Source organism: Ursus americanus, chromosome 16 (assembly GCF_024610735.1).
Source record: "Ursus americanus isolate L20-20 chromosome 16, mUrsAme1.1.p, whole genome shotgun sequence".
NCBI lineage: Eukaryota > Metazoa > Chordata > Mammalia > Carnivora > Ursidae > Ursus > Ursus americanus.
The window spans coordinates 5,726,152-5,751,118 of NC_142142.1; the positions used below are offsets into that span (position 1 = coordinate 5,726,152).

The 24,967-nt window shown below is 39.3% G+C and overlaps 3 protein-coding genes across 3 annotated transcripts; 2 read left to right on the forward strand and 1 right to left on the reverse strand.

The window, feature by feature from the left end:
• The first annotated feature begins 5,427 nt into the window (after positions 1–5,427).
• Positions 5,428–6,444, forward strand: LOC123782647 (olfactory receptor 51G1-like). Its single transcript, XM_045782898.2, has one exon. It carries the CDS (start codon positions 5,464–5,466, stop codon positions 6,442–6,444), a length of 981 nt encoding a protein of 326 aa, XP_045638854.2. The 5' UTR covers positions 5,428–5,463.
• Positions 6,445–15,880: 9,436 nt separating this feature from the next.
• Positions 15,881–16,840, forward strand: LOC123782588 (olfactory receptor 51G2-like). The gene has a single exon (XM_045782838.2). The coding sequence runs from the start codon at positions 15,881–15,883 to the stop codon at positions 16,838–16,840; it is 960 nt and encodes a 319-aa protein (XP_045638794.2).
• A 3,523-nt stretch (positions 16,841–20,363) lies between these two features.
• Positions 20,364–21,296, reverse strand: LOC123782606 (olfactory receptor 51G2-like). Its single transcript, XM_045782857.2, has one exon. It carries the CDS (start codon positions 21,294–21,296, stop codon positions 20,364–20,366), a length of 933 nt encoding a protein of 310 aa, XP_045638813.1.
• Between the last annotated feature and the right edge of the window lie 3,671 nt (positions 21,297–24,967).

Consider the following 24,967-nt stretch of genomic DNA (forward strand, 5'->3'; position numbering starts at 1 on the left):
CATTTGCCTAAAACTATTCTAGTATGAATTCATTATGCTGGAGTTTGAACCCAAGTATAATTACAAATTTGTAATCTTTACATTAACATTGTAAACTTAGGAGTCATATAGTTACATATCATTAAGTCAGTAGTTACTAAACGATTAGTAGTTAAGTTGGGGGATTCAACTTAAAAGATAAGCACTCCATAGGGTTTTGTAAATATAAAAAAACATAATGCATTCAATACTGCTTTGAGCAGCATGAAACATCGCTCAAATACCATAGATTTCTATAGTTTGTTCAGAATATGGGACTCCTACTTCTACTCTCCCACCCATTCCTTCATCAGCCTTCCTCCGATGGACTGAACTAAGCAGAGGCACCCATGCATGAATTCATCTTCAAGGAAGCTGCAGTCTAGTCCCAAAGTATAACAGGGTAGAGATGCTGGTGCTTGTAAGACAGGGACAGTTGTACCATCTTAAGATCCATGGACCCTTTATTCTACTTAAGGCTTTAATCAGTTGGAACCCATCCACTCCTACCACGTATTTAAGCTCCCAGCCGTCAGAGATACAAAGTTTCCCTGAGTTTGTCCACCTAAGTCTCCCTTAGGTATTCTCTGTTCCTGTGGAAATCCCCACTATCTCATCCTGAGCTCATTCATCCCTCAGGTCCATGGGTTCCTACTCTTAAGTAGCTTTAGTGGCTATGGTTCCCTCAGGCTTCCAGGAATCCTATATAACCAGGAAAACCTAAAAGCTTCTTTTGCCTCAGATAGATAAACTGATAACTTCCTATGCCTTTTAAGAAACACTATCTCCAAATATGCTGAGCAAGAAAGCAAAGCTTTCATTAAGTTACGGGGAAACAGAAGTGGCTATAGATTCAAGTAAGTTTGTTACGGGGGAGGAGGGCTAATCTTGGAGGGAAAACAATGATCAACTTGTCAATGGAAAGGAGGGAAGATAGTGTCGGGGAAAGAAAAGAAATTGTGGGTAGTTAGAGATAAGGATTTGAGTGAGGTGAAAAAAAGGGACCTTGTAGGAAAATAATGCATACTGTGTACACTTACGTGAGATGAGATATGTTTGCGTGTTTTAAGTAAGTGGACAGAGAATATTTGAATAGAATTATGAGAAAGAAACTGGGATTATTTTACAGAGAAAAAGAAAGAACGTCTGTAGTTTGATGAATAAGGGTAACAATAATATGTTTTGAGGTCAGAAATAGTAAAACTATCGGAGAGGCACTCTGGGGGATTTGAGCACAAAGGTAAGGAGAAAGGGGAGTAGGGGCAAAAATCACATGTATAAATCCATCTCCCTATCCCCATACACTGGAAAGAAGGACCTCGTTAGCAAGGACAATGGCTTCCCTTGCATCCCGAGATCAGTAGGCAGCAGTTAACATATTTTAAAAACAAGAATTAGGGGCATCTGGGTGGCTCAGTCGGTTAAGCATCTGTCTTCTGCTCAGGTCATGATCCTGGGGTCCTGGGATCGAGCCCCGTATCAGGTTCCCTGCTTGGTGGGGAGCCTCCTTCTCCCTCTCCCTCTGCCTGCCGCTCCCTCTGCTTGTGCTCTCTCTGTCAAATAAATAAATAAATAAACTTAAAAAAAGCAAACAAACACAGGAATGATTTACTTTGCCTACGTTTTTTTCAGAATTTACTGCTATAAGAAAAATTGATTTAAAGGAATGACACAAAAAAAGGAAAGAATTAAATGAGTTAAATGGCTAACCAAATAGTTTAGAAGAGAAATCATGACAGAGGTAAAGAGCAGAAGTGAATTAGTTAAATACTTTGGTTATAGAAACAAGAGGACATATTGATGGGTGGATAGGAGTAAAAAGGTTTGAATAATCAAGGACAACACCTAATTTTTACATATTATCAACTACACAACATGAATTACATTTACTAAAATGGAAATATTAAGGCAATTATCAAGAATTCTTTCTTGGCCATGTGATCTTTGTTGTGCCTTTTAGACACACAAGCAGAGATATCCAGTAGACTGTTTCTTTTTTTTTTTTTAAGATTTTATTTACTTATTTGACAGAGAGAGAGATATAGCCAGTGAGAGAGAGAACACAAGCAGGAGGAGTGGGAGAGGAAGAAGCAGGCTCCCAGCAGAGGAGCCTGATGTGGGGCTCGATCCCAGGACTCTGGGATCACGCCCTGAGCCGAAGGCAGACTCTTAACGACTGAGCCACCCAGGCGCCCCCAGTAGACTGTTTCTTATTTCCCCACTCTTGTTGGAGATTCTTATAGCTCTCCCCACTTCACTCTCTTCTCTGCCCAACAAAACCTCTTCCTTTCAAGACCTGCCTCCCTCCGTTTTCTTCTAGACCTATCTTTTGGGTAAAATAGTAAAGAAAAGTGAGAAAACAACACATGCTCAGCTGTGGGAGGCATTTGCAGGAGAGGACAAGGGTATCACTCAGGGAAGGCTGGTAAACATGCTCTGCAGTCTGAGTGGGAAGGCCCTTTATGAATTATATCCATCACTCTGGGTCCTAGTGCGTGACGGAGGGTCATCACAGTACAGAAAGACTACTTTCTGAAATAGAGTTAAAATGTTCAGTAGCAGTTACAGAACCTTTAGAAGCAGGGCTTAGATTGTAATTCTGTTTTTTCCTTTTGTTTCAGATTAATTATTGTCATCATTTGTGAGAGGTATTTTTAGTTTTATTCTCTAAATAGTTTTAACATTTGAAAAGTAAGACAAGTGAAAAACAAATTTACCTCATCTTTAAAGCATGGTTAACAAAATGCATTCATTTTATCATTGGCATTGCCATTTGTTTTTATAAAGAGAAATGACCAAAAAAACCATTGCTATTTTATTCACTATTTTTAGCCCATGTATGTATATTTTGAGTAATTTAATTGTACAGTAGATGCTGAATGAGTTATGCTTCTTCATTTGCTGCTTATTTACTAGTGTTTCAGTTCAACTTTAGGGGCGGGGATCACATCCATTTTAAAATTGATCGGACAATTTAACTTGGAATATAACAGTGGGTATGGCTGAGAGAGATAAGCCTACAAATAGTGAGAAACATTAGTCTTATTCTCTTTCTTATGTCAGAGAAGCCAGAATTTTTTAGATTCTAATTCTAATGCTTCTTTTCATTTATTTTAAGAAAGAGAGAGAGAGACAATGATAGCAGGGAGCAGGGCAAAGGGAGAGGGAGAGAGAGAGAGAGAATCTTAATTAGCCTGCATACCCAGCATGGAGCCTGATGTGGGGCTTCAGCTCACAACCCTGGGATCATGACATGAGCCAAAATCAATAGGCGCTTATCTGACTGAGCCACCCAGGTGCCCCTAATTCTAATGATTCTTATGTTCGCTCAGTAATATTTCTTTTTTTTTTAAAGATTTTATTTATTTATTTGACAGAGAGAGACAGCCAGTGAGAGAGGGAACACAAGCAGGGGGAGTGGGAGAGGAAGAAGCAGGCTCATAGCAGAAGAGCCTGATGTGGGGCCCGATCCCAGAACGCCGGGATAACGCCCTGAGCTGAAGGCTTAACGACTGCGCCACCCAGGCGCCCCCGCTCAGTAATATTTCTGAACTTCAGGCTACTCATATGTAACATGGCCTCTGTTGATCTCATATAGATATTTAGTGGTTCAAATATAATAAATATATAAATAATTTTAAGGAGTCTAAAAGTACTCTTGGACATTGAGATATGATTATAACTCATGAATAAACTTAAGGAATTGGACAATGATATCTGTTTTTTCTTTATGTAGAGATCGCCATTCATAACTATAATAGAATCATTGCATTATGAGGCTTAAGGTATAGATGGTTAGTGACCAGGGCTTTAGTAACACACATAACATGTTGTGTGGTTGTGACCGAAGGAAAGTGTGGCAGGAGAAGTATAGATCGGTAAAATATTGAGCTAGTGCAGTGTCTGAAGGAACTGAATTCGTTGTTTTACGTTGCTTTGGCATTAAGGACTGCATGTGGTGTAGGCTGGCGCTCAGATGTTGACCAAGCTAGTCACATGGCTGCAGGAAGCAGGCAGTGAGGCAGCCACTATTCTGGGAATGAGCAGAGCTCTGAAACTGATATTTACGAGAGCTACTATTGTACCTGTATGACTTCAGGCAAACCACTTCAGTCTCTAAGGCTCAGTCTACGTATCTACAACATGTTTCCCTTTTGTTGTCCTTGGAGATATTTTACAGTACAAATATGATCGTTAACATGTAAAAATTCAAATTGAAAGAGAACTGGGGTAAGCACTTTCATAAATTATTTAATGTAATTATCTGTACCATATTGTGAGATAGGGTTTATTCACTTTGGGACTGAAATGCATTAAAACTGAATGAACAAGGAAGCAAACACGAGCAAATTAAGAGAATGGCACCAGACTGTTGCAATTATAATGCGCCACTGGATCGCAGTCTGAGGATGTGGGGGGCTACTAACTTTATTCCAAAACCGTAGGGACAGTGAGACTGAGATCGCTGATATTTTTCCTGCTTCTGTCGGAGATGGCCCAAGGCCATGTGCAAACAGGAGCGTTAAAAAAAGAGTTGCAAGTTCCAGTGACACCAAAAGGGAGGCTCCAGGATCAACAAGGCTGATGTAGCTCGCAAATCAATTGTGTCAATGGGAAAAACATTAACAATTCACTTAAGTAAAACTCTGGCCTGATTGCAGTGTAAGTGCACATAGATGAACCTTGGTGGAGAATATGAAATGGAATCCAAACTCCAAACACCCAAGATTGAGTAAGTGAGGTAAGTGCCATTTACCCGTGGATGGGCTTCTGGGTCCCACTTAAACCAGTTTGAAGGCTCATTGATTTCCCTCTCTAATTGGTAACCACACTCACTGTATATACAGTTTTTGAAGTATCCATTCATATCATATGATATGATTTGATTAATCTTATGGATTTTTTTCCCAATGGAGATAGTTAACTGTATGCATTTACTGCCTAAGCTTTTTCTGACATTCCTTCTAAAATGTTTCCATCCAGTGTCCTTGTCAGAGGAAAATGAATGCTTAACATGGAGAGATCAGGGTCTTGGAAAATATCCTTACTTAACATCATACACAAAAATAAATGGCAAGTAAATGATGAAAAATAAATAGAAACAAACCAACGTACACAAATATTAGTAGAAACGATAGGAGAATATATTATAAATTTAGGGGAAGGAAGAGTATCCTGTGAATGACTCAAAATCCAGAATCAATGGAATAACAGATTGACAGAAAACTATACAACCATAAACCTTGTAAAGGATTAAAAACTAATATATTAAAAGAGGATGGTGTCTTTGAGTAATTTTTCAAAATCATTTTACAAACTGTATAGACAATGTCTCTACAAAGCAGTAAGACTTCAGAAAAAACCTAATGTAGAAACATGAGCTGCTGTCTTCTCAATGCTTGTGTTTTTCTTCCTTCTAGGAGCCCACATTTTTATGGTAGGAAAATGACTACTTGGGACAGCCTCATGGCAGATTCTAACTCCAGTACTGAACAGTTGGTTTCATTCTACCTCACTGGGATTCCTGGCTACGAGAATGTTAATCACTTCATTTCCATCCCTTTTTGTGTGTGCTACCTGATTGGAACAGTGGGCAACTCCACAATCCTTCACACCATCCACACAGACAAGAGTCTCCACGAGCCCATGTACTACTTCCTGGCCATGCTGTCCCTCACTGACATGGGCATGTCATTCTCCACCCTGCCCACAGTATTAAAAATCTTCTGGTTTGATGCGAGGGAGATTGAGGTGAATGCTTGTGTGGTCCAAATGTATTTTATTCATACTTTTTCTCTGATGGAGTCAGCTGTGCTTCTAGCCATGGCTTTTGACCGGTATGTGGCCATTTGTGATCCTTTGAGGTATTCCAGCAAACTCACCCCACAACGCATTATCTATATAGGGGTCTTCATTGTAATCAGATGCTCCATCGTTCTCCCTGCTATTCTTGTTCATATTCCCACATTTTCCTTCTGTCACTCCCATGTTCTCTCCCACTCTTTCTGCTTGCATCAAGAAGTCATCCAGTTGGCTTGTGCCGACATCTCATTCAACATTTTATATGGCTTGTTTGTTGTTGCTTTTTATTGGGGAGTAGATTCTCTAGGAATCTTGTTATCTTATGCTTTCATCCTCCATTCTGTGCTAGGCATTGCATCCCAGAGAGGGAAGCTCAAAGCCCTCAATACGTGTGCTTCCCACATTTGTGCCGTGCTCATTCTGTATGTGCCCATGATAGGGCTATCCTTAGTGCATCGCTTTGCAAAACACTCCTCCCCCCTTGTCCACATAACCATGGCCAATATTTACTTGTTAGTTCCGCCAGTACTTAACCCAATCATTTATGGCATCAAGACAAAGCAGATTCGCCAAGGCTTCCTAAGGATATTAGCACCCAAAAGGGTTGGACTTGCTCACACTTAGAAGGGATAAGATTCTCTGTTATTTTGACCTTTGCATCCATGACCTTCATTCTGAAGATAACTAGCTTAGAATTTCTTGGACACATTTGATCTATAGTGAGTACATTATAGTTAATAAATTCTGCATATCTCTGTAAGAAAAACATTGTACTTGTTTCTGTCATGACTTCCTAGCTTTAAAGCATCTCAAAACCCTGATACAAAGAGGTTCAGTGAGAAGAAATTCATTTCATCCAAAACATTTATGGAGATATTTTTTGTTCAGGTTTGAAGAGAAACCCAATTTTCCATGTTAAAACTAAGACTTACAGAAGTTAACTATGCAAAGGTAACAGAGGTAATATGTAGCTGACTGCACACTGGTAACTGGGTACAGTTTCCTTCAAATGAAGCAAAGTAGACCTAATTCTTGAGGTTTTGAGCCAAATCATAATCAAATGGGTATTTCAGTTTATATATAGAATAAATAATAAGATTGCATTTCTTTGCTTTACTTCTGTTGGAATGAATGTCAGAAAAAGCTTGGGTGGTGAATGCATTGGGTTAGTTTTCACCACACCAGTCAACACTTCAACTCACAGGGCTGTATGCTCTTGCTGAGTATTGAATATATCAAACCCCCTTGGTCAGTGTACACTCCTATGAGGAAAAATGTCTTCAGAACTTTAAACCAACTAGAGTAAGAGAGATGCCGAAAACAGCCCAAGACTCTTGCTGTCTCATCTAATTCCCTTGGAAAGGAGAGGAAACAAATTTTCAACATTGACTCTTAAAGTGTACACTCTAATGAGAGAATAGAAATGTATCAGAAGCAATTAGAAAGAGCATTGAAACAGAATCTAAGCTAATTATTTTTCACTCTAGTACCGTAAGGATAATGAGGCTCTGAATGCTGGTATTTTCTTGCATCTGTCACCTGCTCTATCTTCTTGTCTTTTCTCAGTGCCAGCTTTTTATGACTGATGTATGTGGGAAAACTAAATATGCAATGACTTAGCTGAAGTTTTCTTTCTTACACTTGAGCAGCTGGCTTCTCTGAGGGGATCCCCGATTTTGAAAAAAAAAAATGATTGTACCTGATTAATCAAAAAATGGGCATCAGTTTTATTGTAGGAAAACAATGAAGAAAAAATGACATATTAAAAATTCAACACTTTATCAACTCCAGATAGTGATAGTCATGGTGGTCAACGCAGAGATGAAAGTGACAGATATATACATGTATATGAAATAGACATTTCTCTTTTGGATTAATTAAGGATTTGTTAGGAAACATACACCACACTCAAACTGGATAATTTCAAGAATTTTATCAAAGGATCAGGAGTCATTGAAAATATGTTGGCAAGATTAAGGAAAATGAAGAAGGTTTATACTTATATTTGTATCTGTATCTATATTTATAGAATTCCAGATGAGGAGTTTGCTATCATCACTAGTCCCAATGAGGCAAAGGAAAAAGAGTTTGCCCAAACTTAGAAAAGGCATCACGTGGAAAAGGACACTTGACTCCACTTCCCCTTTCTGTAGAGAGATGCAGCCATCATGAGGGGTTGGTGGGGATCCAGGAGAGTAAACACCTCAACCGTATGTGTTTTGTATTCCTGTTTACAGCTCCCATCACTGACTAAGTCCAACCAGAAGCCAGAGAGTGAAAGGAGCTGTTCATGCAGTCCGTTATGGTCAGGACACAAAGCAGGGTAGATTTGGGAAATAGAATGAGCATGCCCTTGTCATAGGAACCACTTCGACTTTCATTTTTATATCCACTCTCAGGCTTGTAGCCTAGGTAGTACTCTAACCCTAGCTCTAAATGTGGATATTTGCCCATCACAGTCTCCCCATCATAGTGACTCATTCAAAATTGAACTTATGACCTAAGGTTGTTAAAGATGTTGGCAGTGGAAAACAAAATTGTTTTCTTATTTCTTTCCATTGTATACTTGAGGAATATACAGACCCTGCAGCAAAAGAGTATGAAAGCAATGACTAATGAAAACCCTTTAATTTGGGATCCTTGATTCTATAAAACTTAAACGATACCAAAGAGATTTAAATTAAAATTACAGAAACTAAAGTATAAGGAAAATTATGAGGCATCCAGTGCCAGTGAAGGCGGTGAGTTCAGATCATTTGTCTGGCAAGTCCTTAAGATATTCGAAGATGGAACTGTGAGGGTTTTCCTACAGTTAAGGTATAAATAATCTCACATTTTCATAGACTATCAGTTCATGGTAAATTTCTTTAGTAATTGAGTACATTTTCTGTAGGAGGACTATTACTTATACTGAGGGCATCAATTTCTGAAAAAGCCAGTTCTCACTTGAAAGTATTAAATACAGCAGTGACTGAAGATTAGTGAGTTGTGGCATATGTGCAATAAACAACATCTGAGCTCAGCGAATACATGACATAGTTGTTAGGTGTTATTTTTTTTTTCTTTTCTTTTTTCTTTCTTTCTCTTTTTTAAAATTTCTTTCTCTCTCTCTCTTTTTTTCCATTTAAGGTCCACTTAGTTAACACACAGTGCAATATTGGTTTCAGGAGCAGAATTCAGGGATTCATCACTTACATACGACACTCAGTGCTCCTCATAATAAATGCCCTTCTTAATGCCCATCCGCCATCTAGCCCATCCTCCCTTCCACCTCCCTCCATCAACCCTCAGTTTGTTCACTATCACTAGGAGTCTCTTATGGCTTGTTTCCTTCTCTCCATTTTTTCTTTCCCCCCTTCCCTATGTTCATTTGTTTTCTTTCCTAGATTCCACACATGAGTGAGATCATATGGTATTTGTCTTTCTCTGACTGACTTATTTCACTTAGCATAATACACTAGCTCCATCCATGTTGTTGCAAATGGCAAGATTTCATTCTTTTGGCTGGCTGAGTAATATTCCATCATATATCTCTATCTCTACATCTATTATCTATCTATCTATCTATCTATCTATCTATCTATCTATCTATCATCTATCTATCTATTATCTATCTATCTATCTATCTATCTATCTATCTATCTATCTATCATCTTCTTTATCCTTTCATCAGGTGATGGACATTTGGGCTCTCTCCATTGCTTGGCTATTTGTTGATAATACTACTGCAAACATCAGGATGCATATACCTCTTTTTTGGATCCTTTGGGTAAATACCTACTAGGGCAATTGCTGGATAGTGGGGTTGTTCTATTTTTAACTTTTTGAAGAACCTCCAAACTGTTCTCCAGAGTGGCTGCGTCAGTTTCCATTCCCACCAACAGTACAAGAGGTTTCCCTTTTCTCTGTATCCTCACCAATACCTGTTGTTTCTTGTATTGTTAATTTTAGCCATTCTGAGAGATGCAAGGTGGTATCTCATAGTGGTTTTGATCTGTATTTCGCTGATGATGAGTGATGTTGAGCATTTTTTCATGTGTCAGTTAGCCACCGGGATGTCTTCTTTGGAAAGCTGTATATTCATGCATTTCATTCATTTTGAATTTATTTTTGTGTGTGGTGTAAGCAAGTGGTCCAGTTTCATTCCTCTGCATGTTGCTGCCCAGTTTCCCAACACCATTTGTTGAAGAGACTGTCATTTTTCCATTGGACATTCTTTCCTGATTTGCCGAATATTAGTCGACTGTATAGTTGTGGGGCCATTTCAGGGTTCTTAATTCAGTTCCATTGATCTTGGTGTCTGTTTTTGTTGCCAGTACCATACTGTCTTGATCACTACAGCTTTGTAATATAGCTTGAAATGTGGAATCATGATGCCTCTAGTTTTGTTTTCCTCTTTCAGAAATGCTCTGGGTATTTGGGATCTTTTGTGGTTCCACACAAATTTTATGATTGTTCCAGCTCTGTGAAAAATGCTGGTGTTATTTTGATACGAAATGCATTGAATGTGTAGATTGCTTTGGGCAGCATAGACATTTTAACAATATTTGTTCTTCCAATCCATGAGCTTGGAATTCTTTTCTATTTCTTTGTGTTCTCTTCAATCACTTTCATAAGTGTTCTATAGTCTTCAGAGTACAGATCTTTTGCTTCTTTAGTTAGGTTTATTCCTAGGTATCTCACTGTTTTTGGTGCAGTGCCAGTGGAATTGATTCCTTGATTGCTTTTTCTGCTGCTTAGTAGTTGTTGTATAGGTATTTCTGCACGTTGATTTTATATCCTGCAACTTTGCTGAATTTGCGTATGAGTTCTAGAATTTTTTTTGGTGGAGTCTTCCAGGTTTTCTACATAAAGTATCATATTGTATGCAAATAATGAAAGTTTGATTCTTCCCTCCTAATTTGGATGCCTTTTATTTCTTTTTGTTGTCTGATTGCTGAGCCCAGGATTTCCAATACTACGTTAAATAGTAATGGTGAGAGTGGACATCCTTGTCTGGTTCCTGACAATAGGGGAAAGGCTCTCAGTTTTTCCCCATTGAGGATGATATTAGATGTGGGTCTTTTGTACATGGCCTTTATGATGTTCATGTATGTTTCATCTATCCCACTTTGTTGAGGGTTTTTATCAAGAAAGGATGATGTATTTTGTCAAATACTTCTTCTGCATTTATTGACAGGATCATATGGTTCTTATCTTTTCTTTTATTAATGTGGTGTATCTTGTTGATTGATTTGTGAATGCTGAACCACCCCAGCAGCCAGTGATATATCCCACAAGATTGTGGTGAGTAATTCTTAGAATGTACTCTTGAATTTGATTTGCTAGTGTTTTATTGACAATTTTTGTATCGATGTTCATCAGGGATATTGGCCTGTAATTCTCTTTTTTAGTGGGGCCTTTGGTATTGGAATCAAGGTAAAGCTGGCTTTCTAGAATGAGTTTGGAAGTTTTCCTTCCATTTCTATTTTTTGAAACAGTTTGAGGAGAATAGGCATTAACTCTTCTTTAAATGTCTGGTAGAAACCCCTGGGAATCAATCTGATCCTAGACTTTTGTTTGCTGAGGGATGCTAAGCAGTATAATTAGATCAATATTGCCAAAATCAACACCAAAGTTGGAAAAATTCATATGAGACCACATTTTTAGAAGTAGTTTCTGTACTAAACAGGGCTGACATTACAATTGGAACATCCACCCTAATTATAGATTTCTGCTTATTCATTAGTGCACAGGCCAACCTGTTGCACTGCTCAATCACAAATAGACATTTAGGAGTCAGTACTGTTGGCAAAGGGAGAGTTTTAATAGTTGAGTAAATCTTCCCTTTTTAGATATATTAAACATATTAATCTGTGTCATTAGGAAGAACTCTATGGCACAGAGAAAAAAGTACCATACCAGGCAATCAGATCTGAGTGATGACATTGGTTTCATTGCTTAATATGTGGTTTTTAATAGAGAATTTTTTAAAAGATTTTATTTATTTATTTGGCAGTGAGAGACAGCCAGCGAGAGAGGGAACACAAGCAGGGGGAGTGGGAGAGGAAGAAACAGGCTCCCAGCAGAGAAGCCTGATGTGAGGCTCCATCCCAGAATGCTGGGCTCATGCCCTGAGCCGAAGGCAGACACTTAACAACTGAGCCACCCAGACGCCCCTTTAATGGAGACTTTTTATACCAGTTTTAGGTTCATAGCAAAATTGAGTGGAAGGAACGCAAATTTCCATGTACCCACTGCTGTATGATGTTGAGGGAGGCAGATCGCATGACTGAATCTCATTTTCATGCAGTGTATAGTAATAGAACTGAACTAGAGACACTTCCAGCTCTTAGGGCACAGACTCTGTGTCCCTCCCCAGTTTAGGTATTTAACAAGACCCTCTCCTTGGCTACACCATATCCAAAAATCTTTACTGCCCCATCATATTCTGGATACAAACTCGTATTTCATATTCCATGGCACTACCTCATTTGTTCCCAGACATTGAGGCGATAAGCATTAGAGAATCTCAACAGCCCTCTTGCCCCTGTATTCCCAAACTGCCATACTCTGCTGCAGCCTGAGTGGTGGGGAGAAACCAAACTGAACTGGTGGCACTGACAGGGTTACACACGCTGTCCTGCATTAATCCTGGGGCCTTATACCTCAGAGGACTGGAGGAAGACTTATGGACTGATCCTTCTTGCTCTGAGAATTAGAATGGTCTCTAATGACAAGAGGAACTATTCTGCCAGGTAAGTGAGGACTGAGGGCAATAAAAGTGGAAAGTTAGAGTAAAAACACAGAGACAAAAGAGAGGAGGGTGGACAACCACAGTGGAGAAGGATGATCAGGCGACTGTTCCAGAAGAGAAAGGTTCTCAGTTCATTATAGGACATAATTTTCACCAAAATACCTTCATTGTTCATGCTCATTCTTACAGTATTCAAGCCAGACTCGGTCAGAGTTTTCAGATTGGACTTGCCCGAGTTACTCTAGACCTTTATGGTAGGTGGTCTCTGTGTCCATGGGCAGGATGTGATACTTACATGGGGTGACGATTTATTTTTCTGACATGACAGAATGGAGATTCCAGAGTGTGACTGGGATTGTATCAAATAGCCTTCAAAGTCCCTTAGGATCCCAAGTATCAGTGCTTTTTAATATGACATTAATTGTGACTCAGAGGTCTAAACCCCAAATTATAGCTTCTTCTGATTTTTGAGTTTATAAACGAACTCTTCAAACACCATCCTCCCCCTCTGAGAAATGGAAGAAGACATCACAAGGCCGTGTGAATGAATTTGAACTTAGAGGATCAGAAGCAATAGGAACTGGGCAGTCAAAATGAACCCATGTCAAATATAAGGAGTTGTGGAATAATAGGCAGGGCAGATCTTAGGGACTATGTGGAATATTACTGAATATATGTTACTTCAGAATATATGTTACAACTTCAGAAGGCAATACTAACATGGCTGCTCAGATTCCAGGCTCATCGCAATACCAAATCTCATTCCTTTTCTAGAGAGACTTCCCATTTTATCCTGGGATGTATCTTCTTTTTTATTTCCTTCCCAAATTGGCAATGAGTAGGATGAAAAAATATATAAGTAAAGCCATCAACATTACCAGAAGAATTTGGGGGTAGAGAAAAAGAACATGAAACAGTTTATACCTATGGCTATACTAACTTTTCACTGGATGAAACAGAGAGGAATCTGATATCCTTCCTTTCCCACGCCTCAGCCCATTAGGTCACTTTTCTGAGATGCCCTCTCAGGGTGTGTCCTCTCTGGAAGGATACTCCAGAGTCTCCACATGTCTTCCTACCTCCCACTGAACGTCAAAGAAATATCGTTATTGTCACTGCTGTCTGTCATCATTATCACGATTATTTTCTGTTCACTAATGTAAGGCTGTATGCTAAGTGTTTTACCCACGCTAGCTCCTTTAATCTGAAGCACGATCCTGACAAATTGTTTTTCCCTACAGTTCACGGATGAGGCTACTTTGCTACAGAGGAAAATAAGCCATTCGTCCAACTTAAAAAGTGAGGAAGTGTTCGAACCAGAATTTTCCTGATGTGGATAGGCTTGTGGAAGCAGAGGGAGGGTCTGAATGAGGGGGATGGTGGACAGTTGTCTCCTGAAACCTCAATAGAAAGTCATGGAGATGATAAAGCTGCTTCAGACTGGCCTCCAGCTGAGGTATCTTCCATTTTTTAATTAAACTTCAAGTTCACCTCTTCTTGGCAGAAGGAGAGAGCCACTCTAAAATCAGAGAAAAGGTCTGAACTGACTAAGCAGTGAGGTAAAAAGAAAGCATATTTCTACATTTGGATTAGGGATGAGATATTGAAAAATATTCAACAAAAAGAAGTAATAATATTGGAAAATTGTGGCATTGAAGGTAATGAGTGCAAGTATAGAAAGGTAGAAAGGAAGGTGAGAGAGACAAGCCCAGGGCAAGAGAAGCAGGAACTGGTGGTGGTAATAAGACAGGCAGACTGAAGAAAATAGCAGGACCGTAGGCACCAGGTCATACAATATGTGAGCGGTATTCAGTTGTCATATGAGTAGTCAGAGAGACGGAATTCATCTCTGGCATTTACTTATTTGATTTCTTGTTTACAGGTCTTCCATTTCCTAGAAAATTGTGATTATTAATCATTCCAGTCAAAACTGCTGAATTCAGGTTTTATCTGTGTGGACCTCGAGAAGATTGAAGGGGATGTGAAGTTCCCTAAGGACCAAAGTAGACTTTACATGATAGGAAGAGACCAGTTTATTCTTTGATGATGGGAAGTAATCTGTCTCCTGGACTGTAAATTCTCAGGACAGCATTTTGGCGAGCTGGGATTCTTGGCAAGTGATGGACAAGTGGGATTTTGAGAGGTGGCTCATCTTTCTTACTTCACAGATGTTTTTCTTGACCACAGAAGGAGTACTGGAATCTATTGTGGGGAAATATATTTTCTCATTTGTTCTGAGTAGGAAAGATTTTGTATCAAGGTCAGATGCTTTTCCTGAGCATTATAGTTTTTGAGTTTTCTTATTTTCTCTTGTTTTTGCTTTGAAGCAGGAGTTTCGACTCCCTCTTTCCTTATAGCACCTATATTTCTTTCTTTCTTTCTTTCTTTCTTTCTTTCTTTCTTTCTTTCTTTCTTTCTTTCTTTCTTTCTTTCTTTCTTTCTTTCTTTCTTTCTTTCTCCTTTGGTAGAAGGCACCACTCTCTAAATGACTGATCGGATCTGAAAATTAATAGAAAGAAGGTTTTGAATCTTTAATATCAGAGTCAGAGGCAATTTACTTTGCTTAAATTATGTATTTTATTACAATAAGAACATTACATATAAAATTCTGTATTTCATTTTTGTAATTTTTTAAAATTCAAAATTGTTATAATTAAGTCTATGTTAACCCATATTTAGCTCCTGGCAATGCTAGTCCAAGTCCATGCATGTGGCCTCAATTATACAACTGGGGATATGTTAGTAAGACCTGCTTATGTTAATAAGTACTGCTGACCCATACTTGCCTGAATCCTGTAAGGATACCTCCTTGAGTGGTCTTCTAGTACTATTGAAAATCTATGTGGCTTAGGCAGAGCAAGGCATTGTGTGTAAATCACTACAGGAGTCATAAAACAAACAAGCCAGCAAACAAACAAAACAGGCTAATGTTAAGATCAGTAGCCCTAGCCAAGGAAATTTTGGAAGAAAATTATAGAATGAAAGATGTAAACTAGAACCATTTGTGTGTGTGTGTGCGTGCTGTTCCTAATAGTGTCTTTAGAAGAAGATTATCCATATTTAGAAATGATGTCAATAGGTCTGCATCTGAAAGGCAGAAGGAAATGTCCTTGTGGTTGTAAAGTAGATAATTTACTTAACTCACCATGCTCAGTAATGCAATGAAGAAAGACAGAGCAAAAATGTGGAGGTGAATAGAAGAGTGTTTAGCACTGAAGGTTCATTTGTTTTGTTTTGTTTTCCAGACTGAGATGCTGATCTCATCATTGCCCTCCCCACTGCAGCGCGATCCTGAAATTGGATTGTAGTTTAACAGTGAGCTCCATGGCAACCTTAAACTCCAGTAGTACCCTGTCCTCCACGTTCTATCTCACAGGTATCCCTGGCTATGAGGAATTTCACCACTGGATATCCATTCCATTCTGTGTCCTCTACCTTGTTGGAATAACGGGTAACTGCACCATCCTGCATATTGTCCGGACAGACCCCAGGCTCCACGAGCCCATGTACTACTTCCTGGCCATGCTCTCCCTCTCTGACATGGGCATGTCCATGCCCACAATGATATCACTCTTCAGGGTGCTGTGGTCCATTTCCAGGGAAATCCAGTTCAATATCTGTGTGGTCCAAATGTTTTTTATTCACACTTTCTCCTTCACAGAATCAACTGTGCTCTTGGCCATGGCTTTTGACCGCTATGTGGCTATCTGCCATCCTCTACGATATGCTACCATTCTCACCCCAAGACTTATCACTAAAATTGGAATTGCAGCCCTGCTTAGGAGTGCCTTTGCCATGATTCCACTTCTGGTCCGGCTGGCCTTCTTTCCTTTCTGCCACTCCCACATCCTTTCTCATTCCTATTGTCTGCACCAGGACATGATTCGCCTTGCCTGTGCTGACACCATGTTTAATGTTATATATGGATTGGTTCTGATCACTGTGCTGTGGGGCATGGACTCTCTGGGTATTTTTGTGTCTTATATGTGCATCCTTCACTCAATATTAAGAATTGCATCACGTGAGGGGAGGCTTAAGGCTCTCAACACATGTGCATCCCACATCTGTGCTGTACTCATCCTTTATGTGCCTATGATAGGGCTTTCTATTGTCCATCGTTTTGCCAAACACTCCTCCCCACTCATCCATGTCTTCATGGCTCACGTCTACTTGTTGGTTCCACCTGTGCTCAATCCCATCATCTATAGTGTGAAGACCAAGCAGATCCGCCAAGGAGTCCTCCACCTGCTTTTCCCCACAAAAATCAGTTCTTCTATGATGTAGGCATGTCCTCAAGGCAATGATGACATCAACTAAATGGTTTAAACACATACTGATTTGTCTACTCTAGGTTTGATAGCGTCAGAGTTGCCAACAAAAGAGTAAAGAACAGAAATAGAGGCAACGGAGCATCACAAGAAGGTCCTAAAGGAGAGAGTGGGACAATACAGTTTGACTTAACGTGTGCTATGTAAATTCCCTCTAAATATGAATATGTTGGAGCAGAGTGTGTTAGGAATCATTTCCATCTATTCCCTTCCATTTCCAAGGTCCTTTGTCCATTAATTTTTCATGCAATATATTAAACCCATGTGTCTTTGCTTCCTGATACTCTGTATTTACCATGGAATTTAATATTATATTTCTTGTTATATCAATGTCTTTGTATATCTACTTTTTCTTTCTTTCTTAATCATGGGAGAAATCTTATCTTGACATAAGAGCATATTAGGGCTTGAAGCAGAAGTTATCGATCCTCATGGTACATCTGCCTTATCTTTTAAAAGTTCATACACATGTTCTGCCCTTTCTGAGGATATTTAGTTTCCTTAGGAATAGAAAGGGCCAGGGCTGGTGAGTACAGGAACACGGTCAGGTAATGACATTTCATAGCTAATTTTTAAAAGATAAAAGTCAAGTAGATTTCCCTAGTTCTGGCTTTCTTTAGTCTTACCTGGGGGAATAAATGTCTTTGGCTTTATTTAGAATCCTTAATAGTTCCATTTCCATAGATCTATTTCCCTTACCAAACTGTTCGTGCCTGAGCTGGCACAGCAAGCGATTTTTTATTTCCATGATGATTTAGCACAGAATCCCACGTTCTTTTTACAATACATAGAGAAGAATAAGAGAAAGAGATGATGGTAACCGCTATTGGCTTACCCAAGTATCAGTTAAAATTCATGGGCAACTCCTATAATGTTCTTTCCTTTGATCATTCCTGTTACTGTATATAATCCCAATACCAAGACAACAGCTTCTAGTCATCAAGTATTAACTGTTCATGTGTATAGATACACCACCTTAATTAGGAGAGGAGTATATAAAATGGTCATTCCTAGCCATGGTTTTTGGTGGCGATTATACATGAAAAGATCAATGAAATATACACATTGTTAATTAAAATGAGTCTATGTATATATGTGTACTTGAGGAAAAAACAACAATTGACTGATTAAATGTTGATGAGCCAGACCAGTGAGACAATTCATCGCAATCGTTACAGAATACCAGTAAGATAATAATATTCCTTTAGTGAAGATAAATAATTATGATGCTGCTCAGTGGTTAGAGATGTAAAAGAATGCAGTTTATCTTCATATGTATTTTTTATTTTCAGGTTAATTATATTTGTACCTTCAGGTACTCCTTAACCCTGAAGTCACATGCCCTCTTAGTGCAAAGTGATTTAGTAAGTCACCTATTTCATTTTATTAATTTTATTTTTAAAGGATTTATTTATTATATACTTACTTGAGAGAGAAAGAGGGAGAACATGTGTACAAGTGAGGGGTGGGGCAGAGAGAGAGGGAGAGAATTTCAAGCAGGCTCCTCACCAAGCGTGCGGCAGAGGCGAGGCTGGATCTCATGACCCCGAAATTGTGACTTGAGCTGAACACAAGAGTCCCACACTTAACTGACAGACACTCAGGCACCCAGTAGGTCACCTATTTTAATTCACCAATCTGAAATTATCATGAAATTCTTCTATTGACACCCATGAACTACCACATCCATCAGTCAGAAAACACTGGATAATATAGAACTATGCTGCATTTTCCACTGAGGAACATTCAAAGCAGGTTCAATAAAATGATATTCATTTAGAATGTTCCTACATGCCAAATACAGTCTCAGCCTCACCTTTGCTGTTGATCTCACAGAGTCATGTCTAATCACAAATGTCCTATTGTTCCAAGAGAAAAATCATGTATGCAACCTTTTTCCCTATGGCCTTTATTATGTCATTCGTTCCTTGTTTAGATTATGACATTGATTTTTTTTGTCTACTTTGTGGTTTATGTCTCAAATAATTTGTGGCCATATATTTATTTCTTGATTTTTCAATACATATTTTGTAGATCACATGTATGCTGGGTTTCTTGTTAGTATGGACACTTAGTGAAAGATAGATGTTCCCTGTCTTAATGAAAGAGATACATACTTCACAGTAAAAAAAGGAAAGAAGGAAAAAGAAAACAAGTATGTCCTGAGTAAGATAAGGACATTGAGATCCAGAACTCAGGAGTTCTGGAATGATAAAAAGGATGAAAATGACAAATGAGAAACTAAAAATAACAACGGCAGAAAATGTCCATTGGCTTTCTAGAGTGTCTAGACAGAGTGTCCAGGTCTGGCTTTAGATTGTTTACAGGCACATGTGAGGTCATGAGTTAAATTTGCAAGCTCTGACTTTACCATACAACCATTTAGAATTACTATGAATTTCCTATTCATGTCCAGAAATCTTTGTAAGTATAATGTTGTAGAAATCTGTTTCTTTGTTGGTTTTCCTTCAATAGATACAGGAAAGTCATAGAAATCAGTTAACATGAGGTGAGAAATATATAAGACCCTAAAGGCTTCTTATTCTCCTTCTCTCCTTAATCTCCTTGTTCGTCTTGCTGCGATATGCTGCAAATGCGACCAACCTGAGGCAGTTATTTCTTGTTCTTATCATTATTTTAATGACTCCTTGGAGGCAAAAACTATTCAAAGTGAGTGCTATTCAAATAACAAGTACCTTCCCTCTACCAAAACTTCTCAGCAGCACACTCCCCAACAGACACTGAGTCAACAGCCTCCTTTTACTTACGTTTAGTTACATAATTTCATACATCAGGAGAATGCAAATTAGCAAATAAAAATATGAGATAAAGAGTAGTACCTGGCATGCCGTAATACAAGTTCATGTCAGATTTTCAGTCTGTTCTTTATCTTCTGGCCTGGATTTCTAGGCTTTATGTGTGTGCCTATCAGTAGATGTCAAAGAAGATGAGGCAGTGCATGGTAAAATAGGATAATATACTTCTAAAGTAATATCTAAAGATAAAACTCTCACAAGTGAAAGCTGAGAAAATTATATAATTTCAAAGATAGCTATAAAAAGTCATGGGAGAGACAGTCATGGAAGATATCATCAGAAGGTACATTGAAGACTGCATATGGGGCCAGGTGACAGCACAGCCTCTGCTGGACGCCTTGTCATTGGCATTCTACATCTTCCAGCTAATCCACTGGTTTCCATGAATATTGGGGCTTTCTGACAACATAGATGATTGAGAACTCATCCTTTATTGGTATGACTATTTATTATCTCTTTGTGGAGTTACTTTAGGGAAATGAAAAGTCATAAGATATTGTTATCATCTTCAAAAACTTCCAGAAGAGTGAGAGACAAATATGTACGTGAAGACTGTGGACATATGACTATTTCTCAGAGATATATGTTTTCTTTGCTCAAGTTAGAAGTCGATTTCATAAGGATTATTCCAGAAATATAAAAGTGACCCTGCAGTACTCTCTGCTATAATTTCAGGAGATTGCCTAGAATACGGGTGCGTATCTCCTGGGTTTTAACACAGTATACAACAGGGTTGAGAACAGGAGGAATCAGTAGGTATACGTAACCCATGATAATATGCACCATGGGTGGAACATGTTTCCCAAAGCGATGGATAATGGATACCCCCAGCATAGGGACATAGACCAGCAACACAGCACAAATGTGGGAGACACAAGTGTTAAGGGCCTTGAATTGTTCTTCCCGAGAGGCAATGCCTAGCACAGTGATCAGAATCTTCAAATAAGATAGGAGAATGAGTACAGAGTCCACTCCAAAGGTGATGAGAATGATGATGAGGCCATAGATGCTATTTATTCGGTGGTCAGAACAGGAGAGCTTAATGATATCTGGATGTAGGCAGTAGGAGTGGGAGAGCACATTAGCCTTACAAAACCTGAGTCGCTTAATGAGAAAGGGTCCTGGGAAGATGACAGCCACAGCCCGTAGCAGAAGCCCCACACCTATCTTGGCGATGGTGGAATCGGTCAAAATAGTAGTGTACCTGAGTGGGTTGGAGATGGCCACGTAGCGGTCAAAAGCCATGGTGAGGAGGATGCCGGACTCCATTAAGGAAAACACATGAATGAAGAACATCTGAATGAGGCAGGCATCAAAGTCTATTTCACGAACATTAAACCAGAAAAGCTTGAGCAGCGTGGGCAGGGTGGCAGCACAGAGTCCCAGGTCAGTAGCAGCCAGCATGGAGAGAAAAAGGTACATGGGTGCATGAAGTGACCGTTCCACCCGAATAACCACTAAGATGGTGATGTTCCCCATTAGAGCGATCAGGTAGAGGGCACAAAACAAAATGGAAATAACTGGATGAGACTCTTCCAGACCAGGGAAACCACTCAGTAGAAAAGGTCTGTAGGTACTACCATTGAAAAAGACCATGCTGTGTCATTTGGAGTAATCAATAGTCTAGAGTAAAACAGTCTGGATTAACACACCATCACCATGAGCCTTATGTTATGAAGTCGACATTCTGTGCTTATGCTGTTGACTACATAAATTCCCTTCGCCATCTATTCAAAGCTGTAATCAAAAAGAAACACACAGGCACTAGTGAACTTTCAGACAAGAGATCATAATAAGAAACTCATATCAGGTATTTGTTTTCCCCACATAACACTGTCTCAATCAAGAGATGAAATATTGTATAAAAACATAGCTACCAAATTTTTCTAGCATTTCTAATATAAAGTGTGGTATGGTTGCTAGGAGAGGACAACCTAAAACTAATTTAAGGATTAAAGTCTATGGAGATAGGTGGAAAGTGGAAAAATCTCTCCCATATCCTTATGCTTGTGTCCCCTCTTCAGTCCACTAAGGGAATTGAGTGCTGAGATTAGGGAAGTGTGAATGTCATTCACACAGAGTTCCTATCTTTGTAGAGAGAACAGTCTTACAACCCTGATTATATTAGGAGCTACCCTATGATCCAGCAATTGCACTACTAGGTATTTACCCCAAAGATACAAACGTAGTGAAGAGAAGGGCTATATGCACCCCAATGTTCATAGCAGCGTTGTCCACAATAGCTAAATCGTGGAAGGAGCCGAGATGCCCTTCAACAGATGACTGGATTAAAAAGATGTGGTCCAGGGGCGCCTGGGTGGCGCTGTCGTTAAGCATTTGCCTTCGGCTCAGGGCATGATCCCGGTGTTCTGGGATCGAGCCCCACATCAGGCTTCTCCTCTAGGAGCCTGCTTCTTCCTCTCCCGCTCCCCCTGCCTGTGTTCCCTCTCTTGTTGGCTGTCTCTCTCTCTGTCAAATAAATAAATAAAATCTTAAAAAAAAGAAGAAGAAGATGCAGAACATATATACAATGAAATATTACTCAGCCATCAGAAAGAACGATTACACAACATTCACAGCAACATGGATGGGACTGGAGGAGATTATGCTAAGTGAAATAAGTCAAGCAGAGAAAGACAATTATATGGTTTCACTCATTTATGGAATATGAAAAATAGGAAGATTGGTAGGAGAAGGAAGGGAAGAATGAAGGGGGGGGTAAACAGAAGGGGGAATGAACCATGAGAGACTGTGGACTCTGGGAAACAAACTGAGGGCTTCAGAGGGGAGGGAGGTGGGGGATTGGGATAGGCTGGTGATGGGTATTAAGGAGGGCACATATTGCATGGTGCACTGGGTGTTATATGCAAGTGATGAATCATGGAACATTGCATCAAAAACTGGGGATGTACTCTATGGTGACTAATATAACAAAATAAATATTATTAAAAAAAAGAATCTCTAACAATACATAATCCCAGGGTCCTGTTAAGAGATGATGATGATGACTCCATTATTTCTGTATCTTTATTCTCCCTTAACTTCATTTTGAAAGTGTGGACCAAAAAACAAGACAGGAGCCCAGGAAGTCCATATTCTGTTCCTCATCAGACACTAGCTATATGATAGTGACTAAGTTGCCTCTGATCTCTGAACTAAGGTTGTTGTTGTTGTTTTTTTTAATTTTTAAAATATTTGAGTGTTGTGGAGTAAAGTAAATGATCTTTAAGGGCTCTTGCCAGGAGGATCTATTTCGTTAAATTTATAAATTTATTTCTAATAAATAAGTATTCAAAAATTGATTATGTGCCTGCACAGCTGCCCATCCTAGATATTGCCCTGTGCAATCAAAATATAAAGTGGACCAGATTATGTTGCTATGCAGCTACATGTGTCCTGTGTTGGGAAAGCTCCCTGGGAGGGATTAAATGAGGTCATATTTATGCAATCCTAAAGGCGAGGGAAAAATGCCCGCACTGGGTGCTGTGATGGGATAGAAAAATTTCAGAAAGGGAGAAAAACCATGAAATAAAAGGATGAAACGTTTTGGAATTTATAACAATTTGCAGAATAAAGTTCAGAGATGGATAAAGCCTTGATATGAAAAGCATTATGAAACAAGACAGAAGTAATCTTAAGAAGTTCTATATTAGGGGCGCCTGGGTGGCACAGCAGTTAAGCGTCTGCCTTCAGCTCAGGGCGTGATCCCGGCGTTATGGGATCGAGCCCCACATCAGGCTCCTCTGCTATGAGCCTGCTTCTTCCTCTCCCACTCCCCCTGCTTGTGTTCCCTCACGCTGGCTGTCTCTATCTCTGTCGAATAAATAAATAAAATCTTTAAAAAAAAAGAAGTTCTATATTATTCCTAAATAAATAAATGGAAGAGCGAATTTTGAATGCACGTGTTTTTGAGAGGGTGAATGGTATGATCGTGTTCATATTGTTAAAAGATGATCTAGTTGCACTGTGGTCAATTAATCACATGGGAAAATTCTATAATTCTCAGTGAGGTTCTCTCGCTGTTTGGGAAGCTGTAGCTGTATAGCAATAGCTAACTTCTACTGACAGGACTACTACCGTACCTCCGGGACTGTAACACTTTTAAAGATCATCTCCACCAAAGATGAGATCCGGCAATCGCGCTACTGGGTTTTTACCTTAATGATATAAAGACACTAATTCAAAGGGTTGCATGCACCCTGGTGTTCATAGCAGCTTTATCAACAGTGGCCAAATTATGGAAAGAGCCCAATATCCATCAGCTAATGAACTGATAAAGAGGATGTGGTATAGATACAGGATGGAGTGTTGCTCAGCCATAAAAGGGAATGAAATCATGCCATTTGCAACAACTTGGATGGGTTTAGAGAGTGTTATGCTAGGCAAGATACATCAGTCGGAGAAAGAAAAATGCCATATGATTTCACTCATATGTGGAATTTAAGAAATAAGACAAACAAACATAAGTGGGGGAAAGAAGGGCATACCAGGAAACGGACTCTATTTTTTTTTAGACTAAATTGGGAAAAATCAGTGCATTTTTTTTAAATTTTTTTTTTTTAAAGATTTGGTTTTGTTTATTCGACAGAGATAGAGACAGCCAGCGAGAGAGGGAACACAAGCAGGGGGAGTGGGAGAGGAAGAAGCAGGCTCATAGCGGAGGAGCCTGATGTGGGGCTCGATCCCAGAATGCCGGGATCACGCCCTGAGCCGAAGGCAGAGGCTTAACCGCTGTGCTACCCAGGCGCCCCTTAAAATTTTTTATTGTTATGTTCCATTAGCCAGCATATAGCACATCAGACTCTTGACTATAGAGAGTGAACTGATGGCAACCAGAGGGGAGGTGAGGGGATGGGCTAAATAGGTGATGGGGATTAAGGAGGGCACTTGCTGTGATGAGCACTGGGTGTTGTACGGAAGTGTTGAATCACTATTTTGTACACATGAAACTCATGTTGCACTGTATGTTAACTGCTGCAATTTAAAATAAATAACTTAAAAAAATATGCAACCCCTATGAAAAAAATTCTCATTCACCCATATCTTTCTGATGAAGTATCAAGCTTTTAGAAGGAAAGTGACTTTCTTCAGCAATAGCTATTAAGCAGCAAGACAGAGTTGAAATCAGTGGAGGCAAGAAAGTGCACAGTCCATGAATTTTGCCCTACTAGTGCTGTTTTCCTGAGTGAACCGTATCAGAACAAACAGAAAAACATGGGTTCTGCTTGGGTTCAGTAGCTGTATGGTCTCGGAAAATAATTTTACCT